The sequence below is a fragment of the Etheostoma cragini genome, chromosome 14, assembly GCF_013103735.1.
Source record: "Etheostoma cragini isolate CJK2018 chromosome 14, CSU_Ecrag_1.0, whole genome shotgun sequence".
NCBI lineage: Eukaryota > Metazoa > Chordata > Actinopteri > Perciformes > Percidae > Etheostoma > Etheostoma cragini.
In genome coordinates this window covers 18,506,987-18,529,723 of record NC_048420.1, presented here as the reverse complement: position 1 = coordinate 18,529,723, position 22,737 = coordinate 18,506,987, and the positions used below count along the sequence as shown (strand labels likewise).

The 22,737-nt window shown below is 38.7% G+C and overlaps 1 protein-coding gene and 1 long non-coding RNA gene across 2 annotated transcripts in view; one reads left to right on the top strand and one right to left on the bottom strand.

Moving 5' to 3' along the window:
• Positions 1 to 3,750: 3,750 nt before the first annotated feature.
• LOC117956821 lies at positions 3,751 to 22,679 on the bottom strand. Its single transcript, XR_004659372.1, has 4 exons — positions 22,669 to 22,679; positions 16,130 to 16,134; positions 6,676 to 6,678; positions 3,751 to 3,909 (listed from the first exon to the last, which is right to left on the bottom strand). It is a non-coding gene; the product is annotated as an uncharacterized LOC117956821 (long non-coding RNA).
• Positions 9,903 to 22,737, top strand: part of crybg2 (crystallin beta-gamma domain containing 2) — a 41,911-nt gene continuing 29,076 nt past the window's right edge. The window contains exons 1-2 of the mRNA XM_034892094.1: positions 9,903 to 10,318; positions 18,616 to 18,733. Coding sequence (XP_034747985.1) covers positions 9,912 to 10,318; positions 18,616 to 18,733 — 525 coding nt within the window. The 5' untranslated portion in view covers positions 9,903 to 9,911. The remainder of the gene's footprint in view (positions 10,319 to 18,615; positions 18,734 to 22,737) is intronic.

Here is a 22,737-nt window from a genome sequence, read left to right as displayed (position 1 = left end):
TTTAGACACACTTTCAATCTACAAAATAAGTAGCAAAGTTACTGAAAACATGGTTTGCCCTTTACAGTAATTCTCTCACAGTCTCCCTATTTTTCTGTGTCTTAACCACTTTCTTTTTCTTTTTGGTGAACAGAGACTCCTCATTCTATAGTATTTGCTCTTGTGATCTTTGCTGCGGGGGAGAATCCCACAGCAAAGATCACAAACACCTACACACCACTGACCAGAATAAAGGCATCTCAGACCTTTAAAACATACAGTCAAAGTGCAAAGTGGTGACAGGAAATCCTTTTCTTCTGGCAAGCTGCCAGCTGCACTACACGTTTACCCCATTTTTGAGAAAGCAAAATGAAAATGCCTGTGTGCTGTTCTGATAAAGAAAAAAGACAAGCATAACATTGTAACATCCTAAAAAAACAATGTTCTTATACCAGATAGATAACTAGTTGAGTCCCAATCAAACTGCACAACAGCCTGTTTATAGATGACATCCTTCGAAACATAAGGGCCAAAGGTCTTTTGCACGCAGGATATTATATATATGCACAGAGATCAGCCTGGGATTACATCAGCTATTTGTAAATCTATCACAAGTGTGTTTAAATTCTTTCCTATTTTCTTATAGATTTCAACTAGAGAATTACCAAATTAGATGGTGAAGCCATTCAAAGATCTTAGTGATGTTTGGATTGGTTGCTAGGCATCTGTAAGTTTGTCCACTCTAAAGATCAACTATGTAAACGGACTTGTATCATCACAAACTGAAACATAACTTAAAAAAAAAACAATTTTAGGAGTCCAAAAAATATATTAACCTTAAAGCTATAGTCCGTAGTTTCTATCGCCTCCATGAGGAATTCTAAGCAATGACAACAAAACTGTTGGCATGTCCATATGAGACAAGCCTTCCGTTATCGCGCACAGCCCCCACCCTTCCTCCACGCAATTGCGAGTAGCCAAGGAGGACATGGAGGATTAAAACAACTGATGGACTCTTCAGAAGAGGTAATTATCTTCACTCAAGCTTCTGCACGGGAAAGTCACCGAACAACACAATCTTTTGAACATAGCTATACAGAGAAATACAGTGAGAGAGTCCTGTGGACATTTATTTTTTAAAGTATTACACATATTTAAATACTTCAGATTAATATACACATTATCAATAAAAGATTTGATGGTTACCTTCCATTTTTGTTGTGTTGGAATTTTAAACTTCGGAGGATTACTGAGGATTATGGTTAACTGCTCCTCAGTTCTCTGCAGGGTAAATCCAAACAGCTAACTTGACTATCTGTTTTTAGTTGCACGACGAAAACAACTTTTGGATGTACAAAACAAGTTTCTTAGTGCCGCCCTTGACGATTTTGATGGGTTTAAAGAAATGGCAATAAACCACAGAAAGTTTTTCTCCCAACCCGGAATGCTGTATGGACTAGCCAGACCCTCCTCCACAGCGCTGTGCAGGAAGGTCTGGCTAAGTGAGACAAAAAAACAAATCTGACAAAAACTGGTCTACACTTGCCAGTGTGATGGTCTCTTTCACTCTAAATTGTTTTCAAATCAATGTTGAATTCATTTTATTTTATAAATCTCTTACTTGCTGTTCCGTTTCTGCCCAGGGTTCATGAACTTCATCTTGGGCCGAGCCTTTCTGTGCACTGAGATGATACGTATTGGAGTTGAGTTTTAAGTAATAGAACCCTCTTCTTCATGTGATGTAGTTAATCAGTTTGTGCTTGGGAGGATCGCAGGCTTAATATTCTCTATTATTGGACATGATTCCCTCAATTCTAGCTGCAGTGGTCTCCATGATCAGCTTGGTAAAAGATGTAAATTTTGCCTTTTGTCTGTTCATCCTTTCCACATAAAAGTGTTTTTGCTGTCCTTCACAACATTCATAGTGATATATGAACAGCTGGTTGGACGGGTGCCTACATTAAAAAAAGTAACTCAGGGTCCAGCTGCCCTGAAATTTGGTCAATTTATCTTAACCCAATTTTTTTTTTAACAAAACAGTTTAACCCTTGTCTATAAAGAATAGACCTAGCAGAGTACACTTAACTGATGTAAATTAGCAAAGGCTAGCATACAATTTAGCAAAGATAAAAATTGGACAAAACCAATTAACTAAAAACATTGTCAGTTATTTAACATTGTCGTTGGCAGTAGTGTTGGCAGCCTAAATAAGAGGACAGGACTCGTGTAAAGCACTCGTGCGGTTTATAATTTCTTCCACATATTCTTCGGAAACAGACCCTTGTTCCCCTCTGCCATGACCAGACGAATAGCGGACCCAATTCATGCAGGCCGAGAGAATCACAACAGGACATCCCTTAGCTTGCCACAAGGGTGGGTAAAAAAAAGAAACACACCAAAAAAGAAAAACAAACACTGGTATTAGGTTACAGCGGGCCTCAATGCTGTGAATGTTTTCAAGTGAATGTGAAAACATGTTTTACATCATCTTTCCAAAAGTGCATGATGAGGTCACTGGAAAAGGAATGTAATCTTTTGCATGTAGCATTATTGCCCATCTAGTGTATTCTTCATATGACGTTGTCTTGAGTACACATTACAGGGCACCAATTCATTTTTCCAGAAAAGTCATGATCCTGTCTCAGATTGTGTCATGCATCTAATTTTCCTGAGAAAACATCTTGAAATTCAATGTATCCGACTTCCAGTTTTTCTTGGCAAAAAGTTCACTTGGAGTCATTAGTACATCCATTACAGGAATCAGAATCAGCTTTACAGTACAATGCCATATCCAACTGGAGTCATTTACTTATAATATTCTAAGTGCCTTCCAGGCAAAGTACACCTCTAAAGAGAACTTCAAGTCTCACTGCAGAAATATGCCACTTGACTGCTTTCTTTATTTGAGTGTGTTGTACCAATCTAGCCACAATCTGTCATGCTTTCACATATAATGCCCCTCAATCCTGTATTTTGCTGTTAACGTAATGGATACAGTGACAACAAAGATACTGCTACGTGGCTTAATGTCCAACTTGCTTGAACTTTGCAACCAAAAGAGGAGTGCAGATGTATCAGACTGAATTAGTCCCTGTGCAATTCATTGATTCCGGACAGATCTGTGTGTCACTGCCTGGCCTGCCCAAAATGATCTGATCCTTTTCTTAGAAATGTTCAAACTAAAGTAATTCAGTGGATGAGACATTTAGAGAGAGGGGAGGAAACAACTAAGGCAAAAAAGGACAAAGAGAGTAAAAAAAAGGAGGAAACTGAGTTTAACTCTTACTCTGGAGGAAATTCTATGAAAATATGTCAAATATATAATTTATTTTGTACAGAACCTTTTTCTCTGGCAGAAGTTTTGTTCGCAAAGGAGTTGATCCCATCTGCACCAGTCATTCATCTGCAAAATGACTATGAGCGATCTGAGCAAAGAGCATACATATAAATACTGACAGGTAGTTTTTTTAAATAGTTGCTGCAGTACAAATTCAAAATACTGGAGAATCGTTTCCCCCGCCGCGCCCTCCCCAGACTCAAAGTTCACGGAGGTCACCAGGCTGAGACCACAGCATCTATAGTCTCGCTTGGCCAGACCCTCCTCCAAGCACGCTAAAGGAACATCCGCAACAATGTTGCTAGACGCTTGTCTCAAATACCCAGACATTACTTCACAGCTCCCTTTTTAGTATTAGAATTAGGGTAGGAAAACTGCTAAAAACACTCCAGACCTCAGCGCCCAATCCACCTGACGGCCAGACACACTTCCTAGGCTTAGAATCACAGTAGGAACCGCTAAAAATAACACTACCTTGCCGTCCTCTCCACCTGACTGAACACACTTTATTGACTTAGAATTACGGCAACAATCGCTACACACTGCAAACTCACTGTCCTCTTTTCCCAATGTACAGCCCCCCTCTCTTTGTTCTTGGTTGGCCAGGACCATTAAGGATCACTAGCTATGTCTCAATTTGTTTTTCTGAGTAACCAACTCGAATACTTGAGCTATTCAATTCCATGGGAGTACACGGATGTTGGAATTACATAAAAGGCCCGTCCGTTGTATAAATAAATAAGCCTGAAGCTTTAGCTTACTTGTTTAGGAGGATATTAGCCAACTCTTTGTCCTTTTGTGCTCTAAGCTGTCTCCATCTTTCAAATACATCTCTAATATTTACCCGGAGTTTGTTACGTCTCTGGTCATCAACGGTTAGAAACATGCCAGGTTTTTTAGGTTGGGTAGACTTTATCTCTGTTGATTCCGTTTGTTTGATTGCTGCGTTCATGGCTGTAGTAACGTTTCAGCTGTAGCCCGCTGGGTTTATATTTTACAAGTAAATCTGCCAACCCGGCCTGGTTCTCAAACTGGGCACTTGATAACAACACACCGGCCAAAACAGAAATTCTGTCACGGAAAGGAAATTTCAAAAGGAGAAAATACTGGCATTAGCATTGTTGTCATTCAACTTAGCATGTTTCCTTCTTTTCTAATATCTGAAAACGCATTGGGGTCATTTTTGGATGGACTGCAGTAAATTTATTACATATTGGACCTTTAATTAACATATTGTACCTTTAAAAGTCTTTAACCGTGTCATTATAGCTCAGCCTTTATGAAACAAAATCAGAAGTGGGATCATGCAGTACACCATACCTTTTTTGGATATAAATGAGATCCTTACATTCTGAGATTTCATCATGCAATGCTGTCATCTTTTACTGTAATGTCTTGCCTGTAATGTTTTGAAATAGAACAAATTGTACAGAAAACAATATGTGTCATCTCTATCAGCCTTCTACAGTATCAGTAACTGTCAGTAACTCTGCTCATGTATGTAACTGTCAGTAACTCTGCTCATGTATTTATGGTCTAGTTCCCCATCAATGGAAGAAATAATGTATCACCGGCTCATTATGAAAAAATCTTTCCAGTCTTACAACGCTGGCAGCCAAAAGTTTCTTTCTAGAGATTTCTGCATTTTTTCCACATTTTTTTTCTTCCATTCCACCCATCTACCCATATTTAAGTATTTTGAGCATGAGGTAGCGTTGAATGCCCTGCACTGTGTTGTATGTCATAAGTATTTGTATTAAAAATATATCTGACCTGACTTTGGTTACTGCACTTTATTCAGAAAACTATTACAAATTTAAGAAAAGAGTTACTCTTTTTATAACAGTTTTTAAAAAAGAGTAGGCAAGTTTAAATGAAAGTAAAAGTAATTATTTACATTTAAAGATGATGTTTTAGTCATTTTAAGCCTTTATTTTTGAGAGGACAAATTAGTCTTGAAAGGGGTCCAACCTGTGGCCGCTGCGTCGAGGACTAAGCCTCTTTATATGGATGCATGCTCTAACGGGTGAGCTACCCAGGCGTCCATGATTATGTACATTAAAATGCTTTATATTGGGTACATCCTTACAACGTACAAATACTTACATACTAATTACAGTAGATACTTATGGTGGAGTTGAAGAATCCTAGGTAAAAGATGTGACAAAGTTGGTGATTCCCTCACCCCTTGTCCATTGGTGCTTGTACTTATGTATATTTTACATATTGCTCCTGCTGCTTTGTATGGTATTCATTTTACACACAACCACTGTTAAGTAATGATGTTACGTTCTCTGCCAAGGCTTCGAAGAGCGATGAGAAATCCTTGAAGTTGTCCGTGAAACGCGTAGTGAGGCTTGTATCGTTTTAGACGAAATCCGAAGCTTCACTGGCCGTCCATACTACGTGACTGGTTTTATTACACATCCATGATCTACACAAGCACATTCACCAGCCTCTGCCCAGTTAAACCACTTAAACGTTCCAGTTTTAGAAAAGCCTACTAATATTGCCCCTTCTATTAAATCACAACCAAAATGGTCGATCTACACACGTTTGATAGCCGCATTCTTGTCAAGGAAAGTTTATAATACAGTTATGTACACAGTCAAAAACTGTCTCTGATACAATGTGTCACAGACCACTGGGTCATCTTTAATATATCTGCCTGTTTTACACCATGAGGATACCCTGGAAATCCAGAGTTCTCGCGAGAGCACAATTTAAATTTGCTCAGCGAGTTACTCTGGCATCAAGTAATGCTGCTCATTAACTGTACCCTTGTAGCCGAGATGCACCAATCACATCGGTGTATCTGATATAGGTGGGCCAGAGGTGAGCTAAACAGATGACGATATATGAGATAATCTATAAGTTAGCTCAGCTGGTAGCTATGCGTATGGGGCTCTAGATGCCCCGTGTGTTGTTGTGATTGGTTGTAGTGTTATCCAATTGCATGCAGTGTGTGCAATCAAAAGCGCGCTTGGTGCCACCCCTCGAGTTGGGCGACTTTCATTGCTCAATGCCAGACCTTTTATCTTTTGGGTTCGGGTCTGACTTACCAGGCTACTATCGGGAGGTATTGTGAGCAAATTAACGCCTTGAGAAATTAACCCTTTTACGAACCAATTAGTTGCAAAGTTTCAATGCTTCATGAGGCTTCATCACTACTGTTTAGTTTCAGTTAGATGTAGGAAGTAAGTTGCAGGTTTGAACAGTTCATAGTTTATGTCTTCATAGTCACCTTTTTTTTGTCCTTTGTTTGGTCCACCGTGCAGAAATGTTTTGGGAGGAGCCTCCCAAAAGCATGGTGTATTCGTGGTAATGATGATTTCATCACTGACATCATGAGACAGAACTAACTTTTTTTTTTACTTTTAACCACTGAAAGATACAGTCCAGGGCTGATTGAGAGCCCTATAAAGTGTGTGTGTGACCTTTTACTGCGATTCAAACTAGAGCCATGCTGATAGAAACATGTGCTATATTGACAATTTTGTAAAAACTAATGACAAGAAGTTGTAATGCCACAAAAGCTTGCTTTGTCTCATTTTGTACAAGTAGATTTTGTTGTTTGGGCTCCAGTTTCTTTTGATATTATTAAAGTATACTTATTTGGCACCCTGCAACTGTTTTTTAAAAGTCTGCCTGCCTACCTTTGATGCTCTGGCTATGCTTCAAGACAAAAGCACATTTTTATCAAATGACAAATTTCAAATTAGCACAGTACATAGTGCCCTAGCAATCAAGCAAGTAAATAAGCAGGTGACTGTAGCCAAGACTTCTTGCGCAGCTTCCCTCTTACTTGGAAGAGACTTGAGTTGGAAAATCACCAAATATCCTACATACTTGAGAGCATCCTGTGTGTTGTTTCGTGTCTGTGTGTCAATGTTCACTTTGGGTTTTACTGACAGCCAGTGTTTTATGTTAACAAGACAACAAACATAATTACAGCCGTTTTCTTCAGTGGTGCAGGCCTTTATTAATATATCATCCGGGCTCATTCCTTCAATTTTATTGTTAGTTTGACCTCGGTGTTTGACTTTCTGTTGCAGTTATTTATTTTTTCAGCAGAAAAGGCCATATAAATGGGTGTGAGTAGCAGTGAGTAATAGCCCAAGAGTTGTGACACTTTAGAAATTAGCTAAATGGGTCTAAAGGTTTAAGATATAAGGATAATAAATGTTTGTTTATATTGCCATATTTAGTCAGTTCACTTTTGTAAAGAGGCTATTAAATAATATTGATCAGTTCTCTTCTGTGAATGCTTGAGAGTAAATTGTTTTTAAAAGTAACCCCAGTGCTGATAAACTAGGACTTTTATTACAAACTATTTGATAAACAAAAATTGTATTTAACGAATGTGACATCTAGTCCTAGAATATGAGAGATCTATCACTATTAAAACATGTTATGTTGGCTACTGTTCAAGTAAAACAATACCAGGCAACTTTAGTCTTTAGTCTTTCCATTCAGGAATAGAGTGGATGTGAACAAGGTTGTTTTACCAACAAGGCAAAGTGGACAACTTCCCAGCGTTCACTGTACTTTAATGATTCTTTGGTAAATGGATTAATTGTAATTTTATTTTTGGAATATCAGGACCAAAGGCGCTGATTTATGTTTTTCTCCATTGGTGCTCATGAGCGTACAACCTTTAAAAAAATAAAATGAGTCAAAAAGTTTTTGTATTTCAGAACCTTAGGAAACAGACAGACACCGACACACACACACACACACACACACACACACACATTATAATGCCTTATCGATGATAAGGCCTTAAAGTCTTTCAACTTAGAACAGCGCCACTTCTCACAAATACAGATAGGATTGGAGATGACTGAGTTTAACTGACACAAAACCAAGATCAGCTTTGTGGGAAATTAGGAATCAGTGGAACAAGTGACTGACAGCGACATAACCAATCGCACCATGATAGATGCTGCATTTAACACCAACTACAAGGTTTAATTTTTAATGAATGTAGCCCACTGGCCGTCTGGCACACGTGGGTGCTCAGTATTTGCCTTGGGTGTTCCAGAGCTCGAGCACCCGCAGTATCGGCACCTATGATTGGAACATACACCACTAACAATGACACAATAATGACATAAAAAAGTAACAGTTTCAAATGTGTTCATCCAGTCAGATTAGAAGACTGATACCACTCTTCAGGTAACAGTGGTATCAATCTTCTTCTCTATTTCTCCACCAGAGTGCAAAAAACTGCATTTCCCAAAATGTTTCACTTTTACTGTGGGTTCTGCTTTATTACCTGACCTTGAGGCCTTCTGTTCAATTTCTTTAACACATAACTGAGCACTGTGTAAAATATAATAGGACTTCAGAGGTTCCCGTTGAGGTGTCTGAAAGTTGCAGCAGGGGAATCCCAGCACAATGAGGGATTTATAATTTGCCTTTAACTACCCTCTCCATAAAAATGAGATCATGTAAGATTGTGTGTTCAGTCTCTTATCTTATGTTACCTCCTCATGATAAGCAGTGCAACCAATGTGGGCCGCTACTGTTACAGAGTAGCAATACAAGGCAACTTTAGTGTTTGATTATCAAAATGATACCATTTAACAGAATCACGTGAATTTCATGACTTTAAAAAAATGCGTGAGAATGTCTTGTTCTAGGAGTTAAAGAACAGAGCGTTTTATGTATAAGGCAGCCTACTGCAAATGTTGACAGTAATTTCTATAATTCACTGAGAGGGAAAAAGCTCAACTTTTAATTGTATTATTTAATTGACCATTCATTGTGTTAATCAGTTCATAGACATGTCCGATTACAACACGCAGCACACACTGGAACTGACTTTAGTGACTTTGATTGGATTGAGGAAGCTAGTAGCGCCATCGTGAGGCAGAGTAAGTCACATGCATGCAAATGTGTGCACATTCTGCCCCAGTAACATATTGATGCATTTTCAGCTGATCTCTGATCGGGTTGCATAAAGACCACAAGATGTCACCATTCATCCACTATGATTGCACACTGTGGAGGTATAATGAGAAGATATTTCATAATTGTTGTCTATTTAATAACTAATGTGTAAATTGTTTGTGTAAATTCCCCTCAATCAACTATATCTATCTACCTCCTTATTGTTATAGGCCTAATTAGTATGATGATGATGATGATGATGATTATTATTGCTAGGTACAAAAGCTATTCATTTTAAATAATTATCTGTGATCCTGAACCTTCCCAATGTGTGTCATAGCAAATGCTATTAGTTAACTCCTATCATCAAACATACGGACTTGAAATATTATTGATAACATCGTCGAATTAATTTTTAAACATGAATTAATACGATTTTGACGTGGACAAACCGATAAAGCCAGGGTCCCTTTTCCCTGGTGTGTTTAGTCCTCCAAGCATAATCAAGATGGAGACAGACATTCCATATCTGTCTAATTCTGGAAAGTGGAATCTAGGGACAACATTCACATATTAGACAGAATGCGCATAATTGCAAGCAACTTGGAGAAAATGAACCGCATTTGAATCCTTTCAATTGCATACTGGTTGTTTGTGGCAAGACTCACCGGAAAGTAGTGTTTTGGGGAGGCTGTGTGGGATGGGTGTTGCTCCTCGGGGCGTGTCGTCGCCACACCTGAGCTCTGCATACTGCACAGAAAATGAGGCAGCAGCAGCAGCTGTCATCCTGTCAGCAAGTGGTATCCGTGTAGTTTTTCCCCCACTCCGCGACTTTTTTCATCAGCTTAGAAGCGATCCTCAGCGGGCAAGAAGTTACGGCTCGTGGAAAAACCCGCCGGTCCCGCTGACATCACGCCCGGTAGAGATGGCGAAGAGCTCATCCAAAAGATCTCTGAAAAGTTTGTTCTCCAAGTTCGATGACAAATTGGACGAATCGGTGGAGAAGGATGTGGACAAAAATAAGCGCGAGAAGAAGAAGTTTTCTTTCCTAAAGTTCAAGACAAAGCCGAAGAATGACTCTGTCCCCCTGAAGCCGGAGTTGCTCAGGTATGCTTGCAGAATGTCGTGAATTATCAGTTGCCAGTGTTCATGCCTGTGCATGTGTCGTGTTTTTATGTCTTATCTTGGAGGAGCAGCCACATAAAGCAGCTTCTGGCGCTTTAAATAGCCACAAAACTAAAGATAGCATACAGTGTAATTACATCAGCTGCTCCAAATGTATTGCCCACTTTATGTTAAACCTTTTGGCTGGATCTTGGTCTGCAGGGCCTAGGGCCAGGACTGTCAAAACTCTGTCCCTCTGTTCTCCGTGATTGATGAAGTAAAACCATTGGTCGGAAAAAATTGGATGACGTCAGGGTAAGGCTGCGGTCAAATAGTCACTTTGTAGAAGACAACAGACAAAGGGCAAAAACAGAAAAAGCAGCAAGATAAAAATCAACAAGCAATAACTGATTATTGTCTGTCACTGCATCGATGCAGAATCAACCACATCCGTATCGCGATGCAGCAATGCAATGATTAATTTCAACACCCCTACCACCAGGACTAAGCCAATTGGAATTATTTTTAATACATTTTAAAGAATTTTTTCAATTACAGGTATAGTGGGGTGGCTTGGTTGTAAAACTTAGACTTTCGTCATATGTCAAAACTCCAGTTATTTCAATTGTGTCTTAATGTAGGGCCCTATGAAATCTGTCTTATAGCTTTTTTAAGTAAATAAATGTTGTGATTCCGTCGATGATTCTATTATCACAGAAACTATTGGGCTCTACATTAATGTGGCCATCAGTTAGTAACTTGACACCGGGCTAAACAACCTCTGGGGAAACCCTGTAATAATAGCTGAAAAGGGTTATCTTCTGCATCATGCCAAATCCATTTGCTGAGATTATTGAGTTGGTTTATGATTTAGGTCAAGAACATTTCTATCTAGACATGACTGTAGAAGGACTGTAACATGCATAGCATTCAGTCCCTTCATTAAGTCTTTATGTAATTGTGCAAAAAACAAATGCAATACCGAGAAATTAATCAGCCTTCAGTTCTCTGAAAACTTGCAGAATCTTTCAGGACCACGCAGTACATCTCCATCTTCATCTTCGTCAGCTTATCCGGTATTGGGTTGCGGGGCAGCGGCTCCAGCAGGGGACCCCCAAACCGAGGCGTTCCCAGGCCAGGTTGGAGAAATAATCACTCCACCTAGTCCTTGGTCTTCCCCAGGGCCTCCTCCCAGCTGGATGTGCCTGGAACACCTCCCTAGGGAAGCACCCAGGAGGCATCCTTACCAGATGCCTGAACCACTTCAACTTGCTCCTTTCGACGCAAATGAGCACCAGCTCTACTCGGAGCTCCCCACGGATGACTGTGCTCCTCAACCTATCTCTAAAGGAGACGCCAGCCACACTCCTGAGGAAACCCAATTTGGTTGCTTGTACCCTGGATGTCGTTCTTTTGGTCATGACCCAGCCTTCATGACCATAGGTGAGGGTAGGAATGAAAACTGACCAGAAGATTGAGAACTATGCCTTCTGGCTTTTCTTTCTTTTTGTCACAACGGTGCGATAAATTGAACATAATACCACACTACCGCACCAACTCTCCGACCAATCTCCCACTCCATTGTCCACCTTCACTTTGGGTTAGGACACACATGTTGACCGGTTGGGCATACTTCCAGGTTCCCTCCAGAATCCTTGCAAGAGTGAAGATCTGAGCCATTGTTCCACGACCAGGACAGAATCCGCATTGTTCCTCTTCAACCTGAGGTTTGAGTATTGGCCGAACCCTCCTTTCCAGCACCTTGGAGTAGACTTTACCAGGGAGGCTGAGAAGTGTGATACACCTGTAATTGGCACACACCCTCTGGTCTCCCTTTTTGGAGGGGGGAACCACCACTCCGGTCTGCCACTCCCTAGGCACTGTCCCAGACCTCTTGAAATGTTAACAGTGGAGACACAGCACTTAGAACTAGGCCTGCACTATTTGGGAAAAAATACGAATCACGATTTTTGTTTTTTGCTTAGAAAGGGTGTTTGCTAGTTTAGTTGCAATTTTTTGAAAATGCTCAATTTTAGTTTAGTTTTTATTAATTTTAGTCTTTTTTTGTAACATGGGTTATTTGTCAGGGGATTCAAAAAGGTTTGAAAAAGTAATGCGTAATAATAACTCAACAAAAACATCATACAATTTTAGAAATGTGTATTCAACAATAACATCAGTACATACAATGTACATATGATGATAATGAGCACAGATATGTAAACAGTCAACACAAGACACCGCAGTAAGTGCAGAATGTGTTGACGTGTTCCAGGAGAGAAACCTAAATAGTCAACAGACTAAAGAAGACAGACATCAACAGGTGTTTGGTTCGAGTAAAGTAACGAACGTTTGAAGCTGATCAACTCACACAGTTGTGTAGACATTCCAGGATTAATCCACATATCAACCCACGTTCACTCCAGCTTTTGGTGTTCCTGCGTATTTACTAACCAGCTATCGGTTCTCCGGTAGAAGCCCGCCTTTAGTGTTCTCTATCCTGCGGTTGTTACCGTCATGCTGCTGGCCCTACGTATCCATACATCTATGACCATATCGTTACTGGGGTTAGCTTATGTTTCTGTGGGGGGACTTGTCATTCTCCTTTACCTTGTTAAGGTAAGCTAAGTTAGCCTCCTTTTGTTTGTTTCTCAAATGTAGGCTACTTTCAAATTTGTGGGATGTTTCCCTGTAATAAACTGTCTACATATTTTTCCACCTTTCACTGCAAGGCACTTGCTTTTATCTGACACAGTCGTATAGGACTCTGCGGCTTTCTTACAACTTTTGGTACCTCCATGAGGCCAGGCAACGGGCACGGACTGTTGTTTGTAGTGTTCAATTTTACATAGAATGTTGGAATTTCTGTTTCCCATTTGGAAACTATACACGTCTACGGAAAATGTCATTGTTGGAAAGATATAACGTTATTTGCTCTAGGAAAGACATTTTCAAAGACGAAAACTAAGGAAATTTACAGGATAATTTTAACCAAACACAGATTTTTTTGGCACCTATAGCACATTGCACATTGCTACAAGCCTGTAAACATAGAGGCCTCAATGAAGAGAAGGGAGAGCATTTCATTTTAAAACCTATTTTATAGTCTTTTTAAAACTCACAGAAGAAAGTAGTAGCATTTGTGATGCATTTGGTTCGTAAACTTAAATAAGAACCAAAGTCATTAAAACATTATATTTTTTTAAATCAAAGTCATTTAAAAATTAAATCGTGAACAGGGTGAATTGAAGTCGTGATTGTATAGCGATTAATTCTGCAGACCCTGAACCTGACACAATGTATAAGGAAAGAGGTGTGAAGACACACAGGTGAGGCGGTGTTTGAGCCACAATTCTCATGAGGGCAATGGAATCATGTTGTTCATGGTTGTAGATCAGACTGAAAGATGGCCTGTGTTTGCACAGGGCAAAAAAAGAAAAAGAAATTACACTACATGAACCGCCTTTGCACACATGAGCTGCACACAGGGGTTATGCAAGAATAACAGTTTAACAGCAACAACAAGCTTTATGTTAATATAAAAATGTGCAGGACAGAAATATAATACATTAAAACAGAATGAAAGGCACTCAACCACTGAATGATAAGCCCGGTCACGTCTTGAAATGAGCTAGCTTTTCTGTTCATTCCTTAATTGTTGACATGGATCCATGTCCTAGATCAAAGTTAAATTCAGACATAGACTGAGGCAGAATCCCATATCTCCATCTTACCCCATGAAAAGCATCTTGTCCATGCTGCATCCATTGTTGCTTGCTGTACAATAGTCCTTGTTTACAAGTAAGCTCCCGTCCTCACTTGGTTTCAAGGGGTATACAACATTTGATCTTAGCCCTAGCCCTCATTCAAAAAGAGTATTGGGACAGCACTAGGTTTTGCGTGAACGCTCAAAACCAAGGCGAAGGGGTAAGGGGTAGGGGTAAGACAGAGAAATGAGATTCAGCCTAAATCTGTTTTTGTTGTTACTTAAGGACTGAGTTTTAATCTGTGTCCTTGGTATTTATATGGCAAATACTTAAGGATTTCAAGGTCTTAGAAATACGTCTTCAAGTTAGTGTATTTGTTTTGACTTCATAGCAATTTATACAGTTCAAGGTGATGTCAAAGTCATGTTGGACTTATTTAAAACACCAGCCCCTGCTGTAAGAATTGACGGGAAACACTCAAGATGACAAACACACCCAGCATTTTGGTATGTGCTCAGGTTTGTTGTAGCAGTTTAGGTTAAAGAGATACCTTAGAGAAACCTGCCTCTCCACATGTCTACTGCATTGTTACAGAACTACTAATTAAATGCAATACAAATACACACAGACACCATCATTGTGCCGAAGGATACATAGTCAAAATCTTAGTCACAGTCTCAGCTTAGCTGTGTTAAAATACCTGACATCCGGAACAATAAAGGTCAAAATGAGTCACTGTATAGTGGAACTTGTTGTCTTTCTGTAGGAACTGTGGTTTTATGAAGTGAGTTTGCTGCACACCTCCAAGTAGAAATAATTCATCCTTAAACCTTTTTATTGAAGTAGAGTGAACTATTATAGTCCTCAGTATACTGTGGATGTGAGTTGAAGTACATGGAAACAGATATGTTCCTTAAAAGTTTGTCTACTCTATTTAAAAAAAAAAAAGAAGAAGAAAAAACCGTATTGTTACATGAGCATGTTAAAGCATATAGGGATTTAACAAAACAGATTTGTTAAATGACAGAACACTAAAGGGGAACACCCTCAAATATGATTACAACTGAAGTCAGCATCGTTTGGGACTAAAGACTACACGTTTGAAAACGTAAGGAATGTGGGCGTGTGAAGTTAGAAGGAACCAGACCGCTTTAACCAGTTCCTTATCTTTGCTTGTGGCTATTATTTCATAATTGTCTAATCACAATCTAATCACAAGTAATTATTGTTTCTTTGTTGTATCGCGATTAATTACAAACACTAGCTACGATCCTGAGGTGTATGACCGTTGATGGCAATTGTCAATTTTATGTTCATTTAAGAAACAAATACAACATGTTATGATAAAAATGAGCTTTGTTTGTGTTATTACACCATCTGGGTTACATGACAGATACAACCAAAAAAGTGTCCTGTGATTCATTCACACTTTCATTTGTTAAATAAATACATAAATACATCCCAGTATATTGTTTAATTGTATAAATAAAAAACATTTCATAACAAAAAAGAATGTGTTAAATATAGACATGGATAAATATTTTTTTACTTTGACATAATCACAATTACTTCTGAGATAATTGCGTAGAAAAGTGGAAGGTAATGGAATTGTTACAGCTCTCCTTGTGGCTAGCATCCGGAGGCTTCATTAGCAGCAATGCACATAGGACAATATCTGGTATCCAAGTCCATGTGTTGCAATACTACAGGACTCCTGCAGGACTTGATTTATGTTTGTGCTTTAACCAGTTTGTTTCTGGGTTATCTATTGTCTATTGTATTTGTTAAATTGGGGTATTGACTCCAAATGACTCCACAGCCTAAACAATTTCTGAATTGCATCATTACGTGTCAGTCAGACTAAAGAGAAATTATCCCTTCTTTAAAGGGAGGGATCCCTTCTCGCTCTGCAAACTATTATAACATAATATTGAATTGACCTAATTATCTTGCATGGTTGACTACAAAGAATGACAGTGAAAGCATAATCAACTTGTTTGTGTGTATCTATTTAAAGCGGAACTAACAAATGACTGAGATCCAACATCAGCTAGCTAATGCTTAACCAGTGACAGCTGTGTGCTCTGAACAATTGAAATAGTAAAACAATAACTTTACTACATCAGGCAATAATACATCAGGCAATAAGTAGCACTTAATAATAGTAGCACATGTGGGAATACAGCAGTAAGGCCCTTGAGAGATGACAGCAACGTAGATGCTGACCTCCTTTTAATTAAGCTGCATTTAAAACCTAATAAAAGCGTGGCTAAGCAGTTGTAACACATTTTTCCAAACAGACTGTAACTATAAAACAGAGCAGGCTGACCTAAATATTTGTCTGTCATTTCCCTTAGGTCTGCATGCTTGAATGTACCAACATGCATAATTATGCACACAAAGGTTACCAAAGACTGTTTGAGCTTTCTGGAAAGGAAGTAGAGAACACATTTTTGCTTTGATATTTCAGTTTGGGGTCATCCAGCCAAGGAGTCATGTATGTGTTTGCCTAGAGTTAAATGTGAAGATGGATACCGGTCTTGTCTATACAGAAAGTAGCATATTTTCAAAAACTTTCCTGTAAGATGACCGAGATGGTGCCTAAAACATGTGGCTTGCCTGTGGCTAGTGTCTGGCAGTTTGTAGATATAGATGCAAATGTGTGAGTTTCACTGCTGTAGGCCTCACATCCCTCCCTCCCTCTCTCTCTCTATCAATCTTGTTCTTATGCAAACAAACATTACCACATTTTATTGCACGGCCAGAGAAAGTAAAGAAAGCACTCTCATCCTTCAGTTACATCCTGTTGAACTATAGCCAAATAAAGATAACTTTTTTCAGAATGACAGTTGGTGTTCCAAGTTCACAGAGCGAAAGTTTTTGCATGCTTCTTTGTGTTTACATGTAAACACATATCACCATGGGGCAAACATATGACGTATTGTCTTATATCTGGACATCTTCTTTTTTTTAAATACAGTTTTTTTCAAGGGAGTCTGGTGTATATTTAACGGCTTTAGTTCCTTGCTAGAGAGGGCTGTTTGAAAAGCGGTAAAAATATTCAAAATATAGTGTGCAGAGCGCAATTTACTGTACATGGACTATAGATAAGTACCTCATAAAATCCCACTTTAAAATATTCAAGTCAAATGTGTTTGTCTGTCTGTTTTACTTTTTGGATGTATTGGGGCCATTTTAGGCTCTCAAATGATAAAGCATTGTAAACCCCCAACTGCTAAAGCTGCCTATAGGCTACAATATATGAGGCCAGGAAAAGATAAAAAAGATACCTGCACAACTAGGGTTGATTATGGGAAAAATCCTTATCACAATTAATTTGGTCAATATCAAAATGATGATTATTTAACAAGTTTACTCATTGACTTTTGGAAAGATGTTGCATTTATTGAACCTAAAAAAAGGGAAAACGCCTTAAACTTTGGAATTTCCCTAAATCCTTTTTCCGCTGAACTTTTTGAATTTCATTCAGAACATTAGACAAAATATGAGTTTACCAGAAAAATGTAATGTGCAAGATAATAAGGGTTTTTCTCAGTTACAACGTTTTTGTTATCATTAGGAGCCGGAATTGTAATAAAAATGTGATCAATGGCACAGCCCTATGCATAACAGCAAACGGTGTGCATGTTTGCTGCGTGTACACTTTTGAGTATGTACAACTTTTGAAGTCACAGACAGTGGACTATTAAATTGTGGCGCTGCTGCTATTGTTTGCTTGTCATTTGACTTTCTGTTTCATCCAGCTGTGCAAAGGAAAACTGCTTTTGTGTAGAAAGCAACCTTTGTATCATCTGTTTAATGTGATGATAGCTCATGATTATTTATGGAGCCTCTCTGTTGACTTTAAAGCCCCTGCATCCTCACACTGACGTTGCATGTCATGAGACATGAGTTGTGAAAAAATTCTAATGACTAAACAAAGCCAAAAGGCTGTTGTTTTACAACAAAGTGGAGAAAAATGTAATTATTCCAAAGAAAAAAACTTATTTAAGCTTATATTAATACCAATTTGTGATTTCAGGTGATGGCTAATGTAGCTTCCTAGCAAGTTTGTACGTTTATTAACTTTGTCCTGATGGCATACTAAGCCTTCTATGTAAAAGTCACACTTAACATGGAACGTGTTCTAAAAAAACATAAACTCACTCTCTGCTTAGCCGGTTCAATTCAACATTCCCTAAGCAATGATTCACTGCTTTCTTTAGCTAAGCAACATATTTCTTCTCTTTTGAAAAGCATTGCTTACACTGCACAGGATGATTTATTTGTGTAGTTATCTTCATGCACTACCTCATTGTTATAGTATATTGCATTCTAACTCATTAATTAATCATAAAAAGGTTGTCTTTATTCACATTACGTTTATATAAACGGACAATTCAACCTCTCCGATGCACACCTTTACACATTCATAAACAGGGCCTTAAATTTGTCAGATGTTTCACCAAACATCATTTCAAAGCTCACATTATTTACACATTTGTTTCTGCTGCAGGAAACATTGAAAAGTACAAGTTAAGCTGATATATTTTCAGTAAGTAGAGACTCTAATTTCCTGTTTTTAATTTCCTGTTTACCCCTTAGTGCTGCTGAGCCCAGTAACACTTCCGAGGATGAAGAGGCCTTCGTTGATAAAGTCGCTCCGGACGTCAAGCAGATTTCTCTCTATGGCACCGCACCAAGGTCAAAGGTCAGTCACGCTGTTTGCGTTGTTGACTTCTTTTCTCAGGTAGTTATTAAAAAGACCAACAGTCCACAGTGAACATTTGTTTGTAGTGAAAGTTAAAAAAGAATGTGTGTGTGTGTGTGTGTGTGTGTGAGATATATATATATATATATATATATATATATATATATATATATATCATTGTGTGTCTTATTTACATTAATAAACTAAGTAAGGAATGCTATTTTGGGTATTTTGAAATTAAAAACTTTGGTTACAGTGTGTGTTTCAGACAGATATCATGTATAATGTTCCACTAAGCTTTATAGGACCCCAGCAGCATTGGTTGCAAATCCTTCCCAAATAAACAACATACACCCCTAAACAAAAACATAATTTTAGAAGAAGAAAAAAAGTTGTCTCAGGAGAGGTAGTTTCAAGAGGAATCCGCCTTCCTCTAATGACTGGGAGTACAGCCGTATGTAAGAAAAAGCAAAAATGAAGACTGAAAGAAGTATGTTGCATGTTGTACAGTATTTGTGGTATGTAAATTCAGTTTAAGCATCATGGAGATCATCATTCATTACAGACATATTGGCTTTAATTGCTCAGGAGCACGATGACCACAATTATAATCAATAAACGTGTGTCAACTGTTGACTCAAGCTTGGCAATCAAAAGGTCATGGCTGTTTGCCAGACTAATAACCAGTTTTAACTTAACTTACTGTTCTGCTTTGCCCTTTCCTGAAAGTATTACCAATTTTCTCATCAGTCCTGAATGGGGAATATCTTCTTTAGCATGACTGTATACCAGTAAAATATGTCTTTAGCACAAATTGTTCACCTGTGTTGACTGATCCAGACAGGGTTTAAAACTCTATACCCTTTCTGAAATGACTGGGATAATTCTGATATTTTGAAGTGGGGTTGTATGAGGTACTTTTTGATATTCCGTGTAATACGCCATTATGGATTAAGTACCTTGAACGTCCCCATTTCAAAATATTCAAGCTATTGCTCTAAGACAAGACACACATTTTACTCTGTTTAAAGCAAAAGTTTGTAGTTACTGTCTCCCCCTTGAGGAATTCTAAGTATTGACAACAACACTGTTGGTTCATCAACATGATGCAAACCAAGAAGGACACGGTGGAATAAAACATGATGGTCTCTTCAGAAGTGGTAATTGCATAGACATACTAAGAAATACCGAGAGTTGTGTGGAGCTGATAGTCTTAATTAGCTTTGTATCAACTCATTAGGCAATGGCCTGAAAGTCACGGACGTTCATTAATTTAAAAAAAGTTACGCACTAAAGCTTTAAAGTTTAAAAATAGCATTCTCGCTCTGGTTTCTTAATTCTGTGTGGAGCTTTAGTCCTATATTATCATCCCTAAAATACAAGACCCACTTGTTGCAATGTCTTCCATATTTTAGTCCTGGGTGTATTCATACAGTTAGCAGAACAGGCCTTTAGGTTTTGTCACAGCATTCTAAACATTTTAAAACTTGTCTGAACAAGAATGTCTTTCAGGGGAAAACTTTTAGTGTAAGTTAAGCATAAGGGCCCATTCGTGATTACAGGACCCCATTCCACCTTTTAATTTGTAGAAACTCCCTCAGGGTCTTGCTTACAAAATCGTGACTCCTTTACACGTACAAAAACAAATAGAGAAAGAAAGAGACTTTAATTTTAGCTTTACTTGCTTAAAATATTTTTATCTACAAAAGTGGGGCCCTGCAAAAAAAGTTTGGGAATTTAACCCATCACTTATCCCAAGCACACACTCACAGATAACTGTAGCTGAACAATATTTAAATATAAGCACAATCTTAATCATAATACTTAGATTTAATATTTCACTCCTACAGTCTCACTTGGGTTACACCTACAAAAAGACCTACACTTGGCTGCAGGTGACCAACACCCAGGACTCTAGAGAGCACCATACCTCAGAAAATAACACACACAACACAGTATGTCTGTGCACACTGTATGTTCAAATTTCAAGCAATTTGCATTTATTGCATTTAATGTTCAAAATGTTATGGTTTAATTCTATCTGCATTACTCTGGTCTTATTTCCCAGGTACGCCTGTCAAAGATATGACTCAGAGTTAGACAGAGAAACAGGCGAAATCCACCAAGTACTTTTATTTCCCTCCAGAAGGGGGCACCAGTGCATTGTCCATCAGCAGCGTAGTGGTGAAGATCAATTTGAATATGACTGTTTTGTAGCTTAGACCTGTAAGAAATATGGCATGTAAAGACAGAAATTCCACTTATTAGTAGAAAAGAGCATCCAATTGGCCTTAGTAGATCAGGTTTAACACTAACAAGGTAAATTGCAGCATGGTGGTCCAATGGTTAGCACTGTGGTCTTAGAGCAAAAAGGTTCTGGGTTTGAATCCAGGTCATTCCGGATTGTTCTGTGTGGAGATTGTATGTTCTCCCCATGTTTGCATGGGTTTCCTCCAGGTAACCGGTTTCCCCACCATCAAAAAACATGTAGTAGGCTGTCCAGTCAGTGCCCTTGATCAAGGCACAGGCTCAGATCTGGAGTTGATCCCCGCTGTAAATGGCTGCCCACTGCTCTCTTGAGGGATGTGTTAAATGCAAACAATGAATTTAGCTAGAAGTATGTGTATGTGACAATAAAAGTACCTGTACCTTGTTGAGTGTCCCGGGAGGGAGCTGAATAGTATTTACATCATGTAATGGTCACCAGTGATAACATGATTGAGTTTCCACTCATCATCTCAACTAATATGTTATCATGTGGCCGCCTAACAGCTGTGGTATTTTCAATAAAAAAAGAAATTAAATTACAAACCAAAATCAGTTATATGTGGCATTTTTGTTGTAACCTCTGATTTAGTTTTAGTACTTATTTATGCTCAGGCACCTTAATGTACTAGACTTTAGATGTGTCTAATACCAAAGGGATATTCTGTCCACCGCATACAGCCTCAGCTAAGACTGCACTGTCACTCCATTTGACGGGCACACCCAGTTGGAAAACTGACTGATGGTGGCATGACAGCCAGCCTCCTGTTCCATACTTTGTTGTTATCGCGGCTCTGCAAAGCATTTGCATGTAATCACCAGAATAGCATCACCTCTATCTTTGCAATCAATCAGTGTTTTGCTGCAGGACCACACCAATAACCAGATATGTTTAAACAAATTATTAATGAAAGATGTTTGGTGTCTGAGGTGGAGGCCCTTGTGTATATGTGGTTGGTGAATATGTTGTGGGGAAATGATGGTAGGGAATCTGCCATTGTATCTCGGCATGACAGACCCCCTATGGAGAGGAGAAAGGAGAGCAAGAAATAAACGGGGTGAATGTGAGAGCCAATGAGAGAGAGGGTTACAGTGACAATAAAGGTAATATTGATTCTTGTTAGATGGATATTTATAGGTATGCTGGAAGAGATACGTTAGAGGTGTGGCCCTGATCATGAAACTCCATTTGGTTAGGGTAGCTGAGTCATACTAGCTGCTCTTTCAAGATACTTATTTAACTTTTTTGTCTTGCCAGATTTACACTTATCTCAATCATTTAAACAACACATTTTGGTAACAATAATGGCTCGGTCATTACTTGTACTTCCAAATCAATGTACCCAAACTAAGCCGTTGAAATTATTTGGTGATACACTGAATCTCTCTGGCTGCAGATATTTGCTGTATGTCTATTACATGCTGTAAATACAGGCTATATAACAGTATAATGGAGAAAAGTACCTTTGTGGGTATTTTTATAATTCAAAGTTTTTGATCCAGCAACTGCCGTAGCAGATTAAGTAGATTGTGTACTACTATTCTTTCGTTTTATCAGGGTGGAGCAGATTATGCTGCATGGAATGAAGTTAGGGTGTCAGCTCTTTTTCTTGTTTGCACCTTTACGGACTCATAATGTGTTCCGTGGAATGATTTCACTGTACAACAACCTCATTGTTGTGATTCAGCGAGGCATTGTTTGGAGGTTAATTAACCCTTGGCAAGGGTTTCACAGTGGT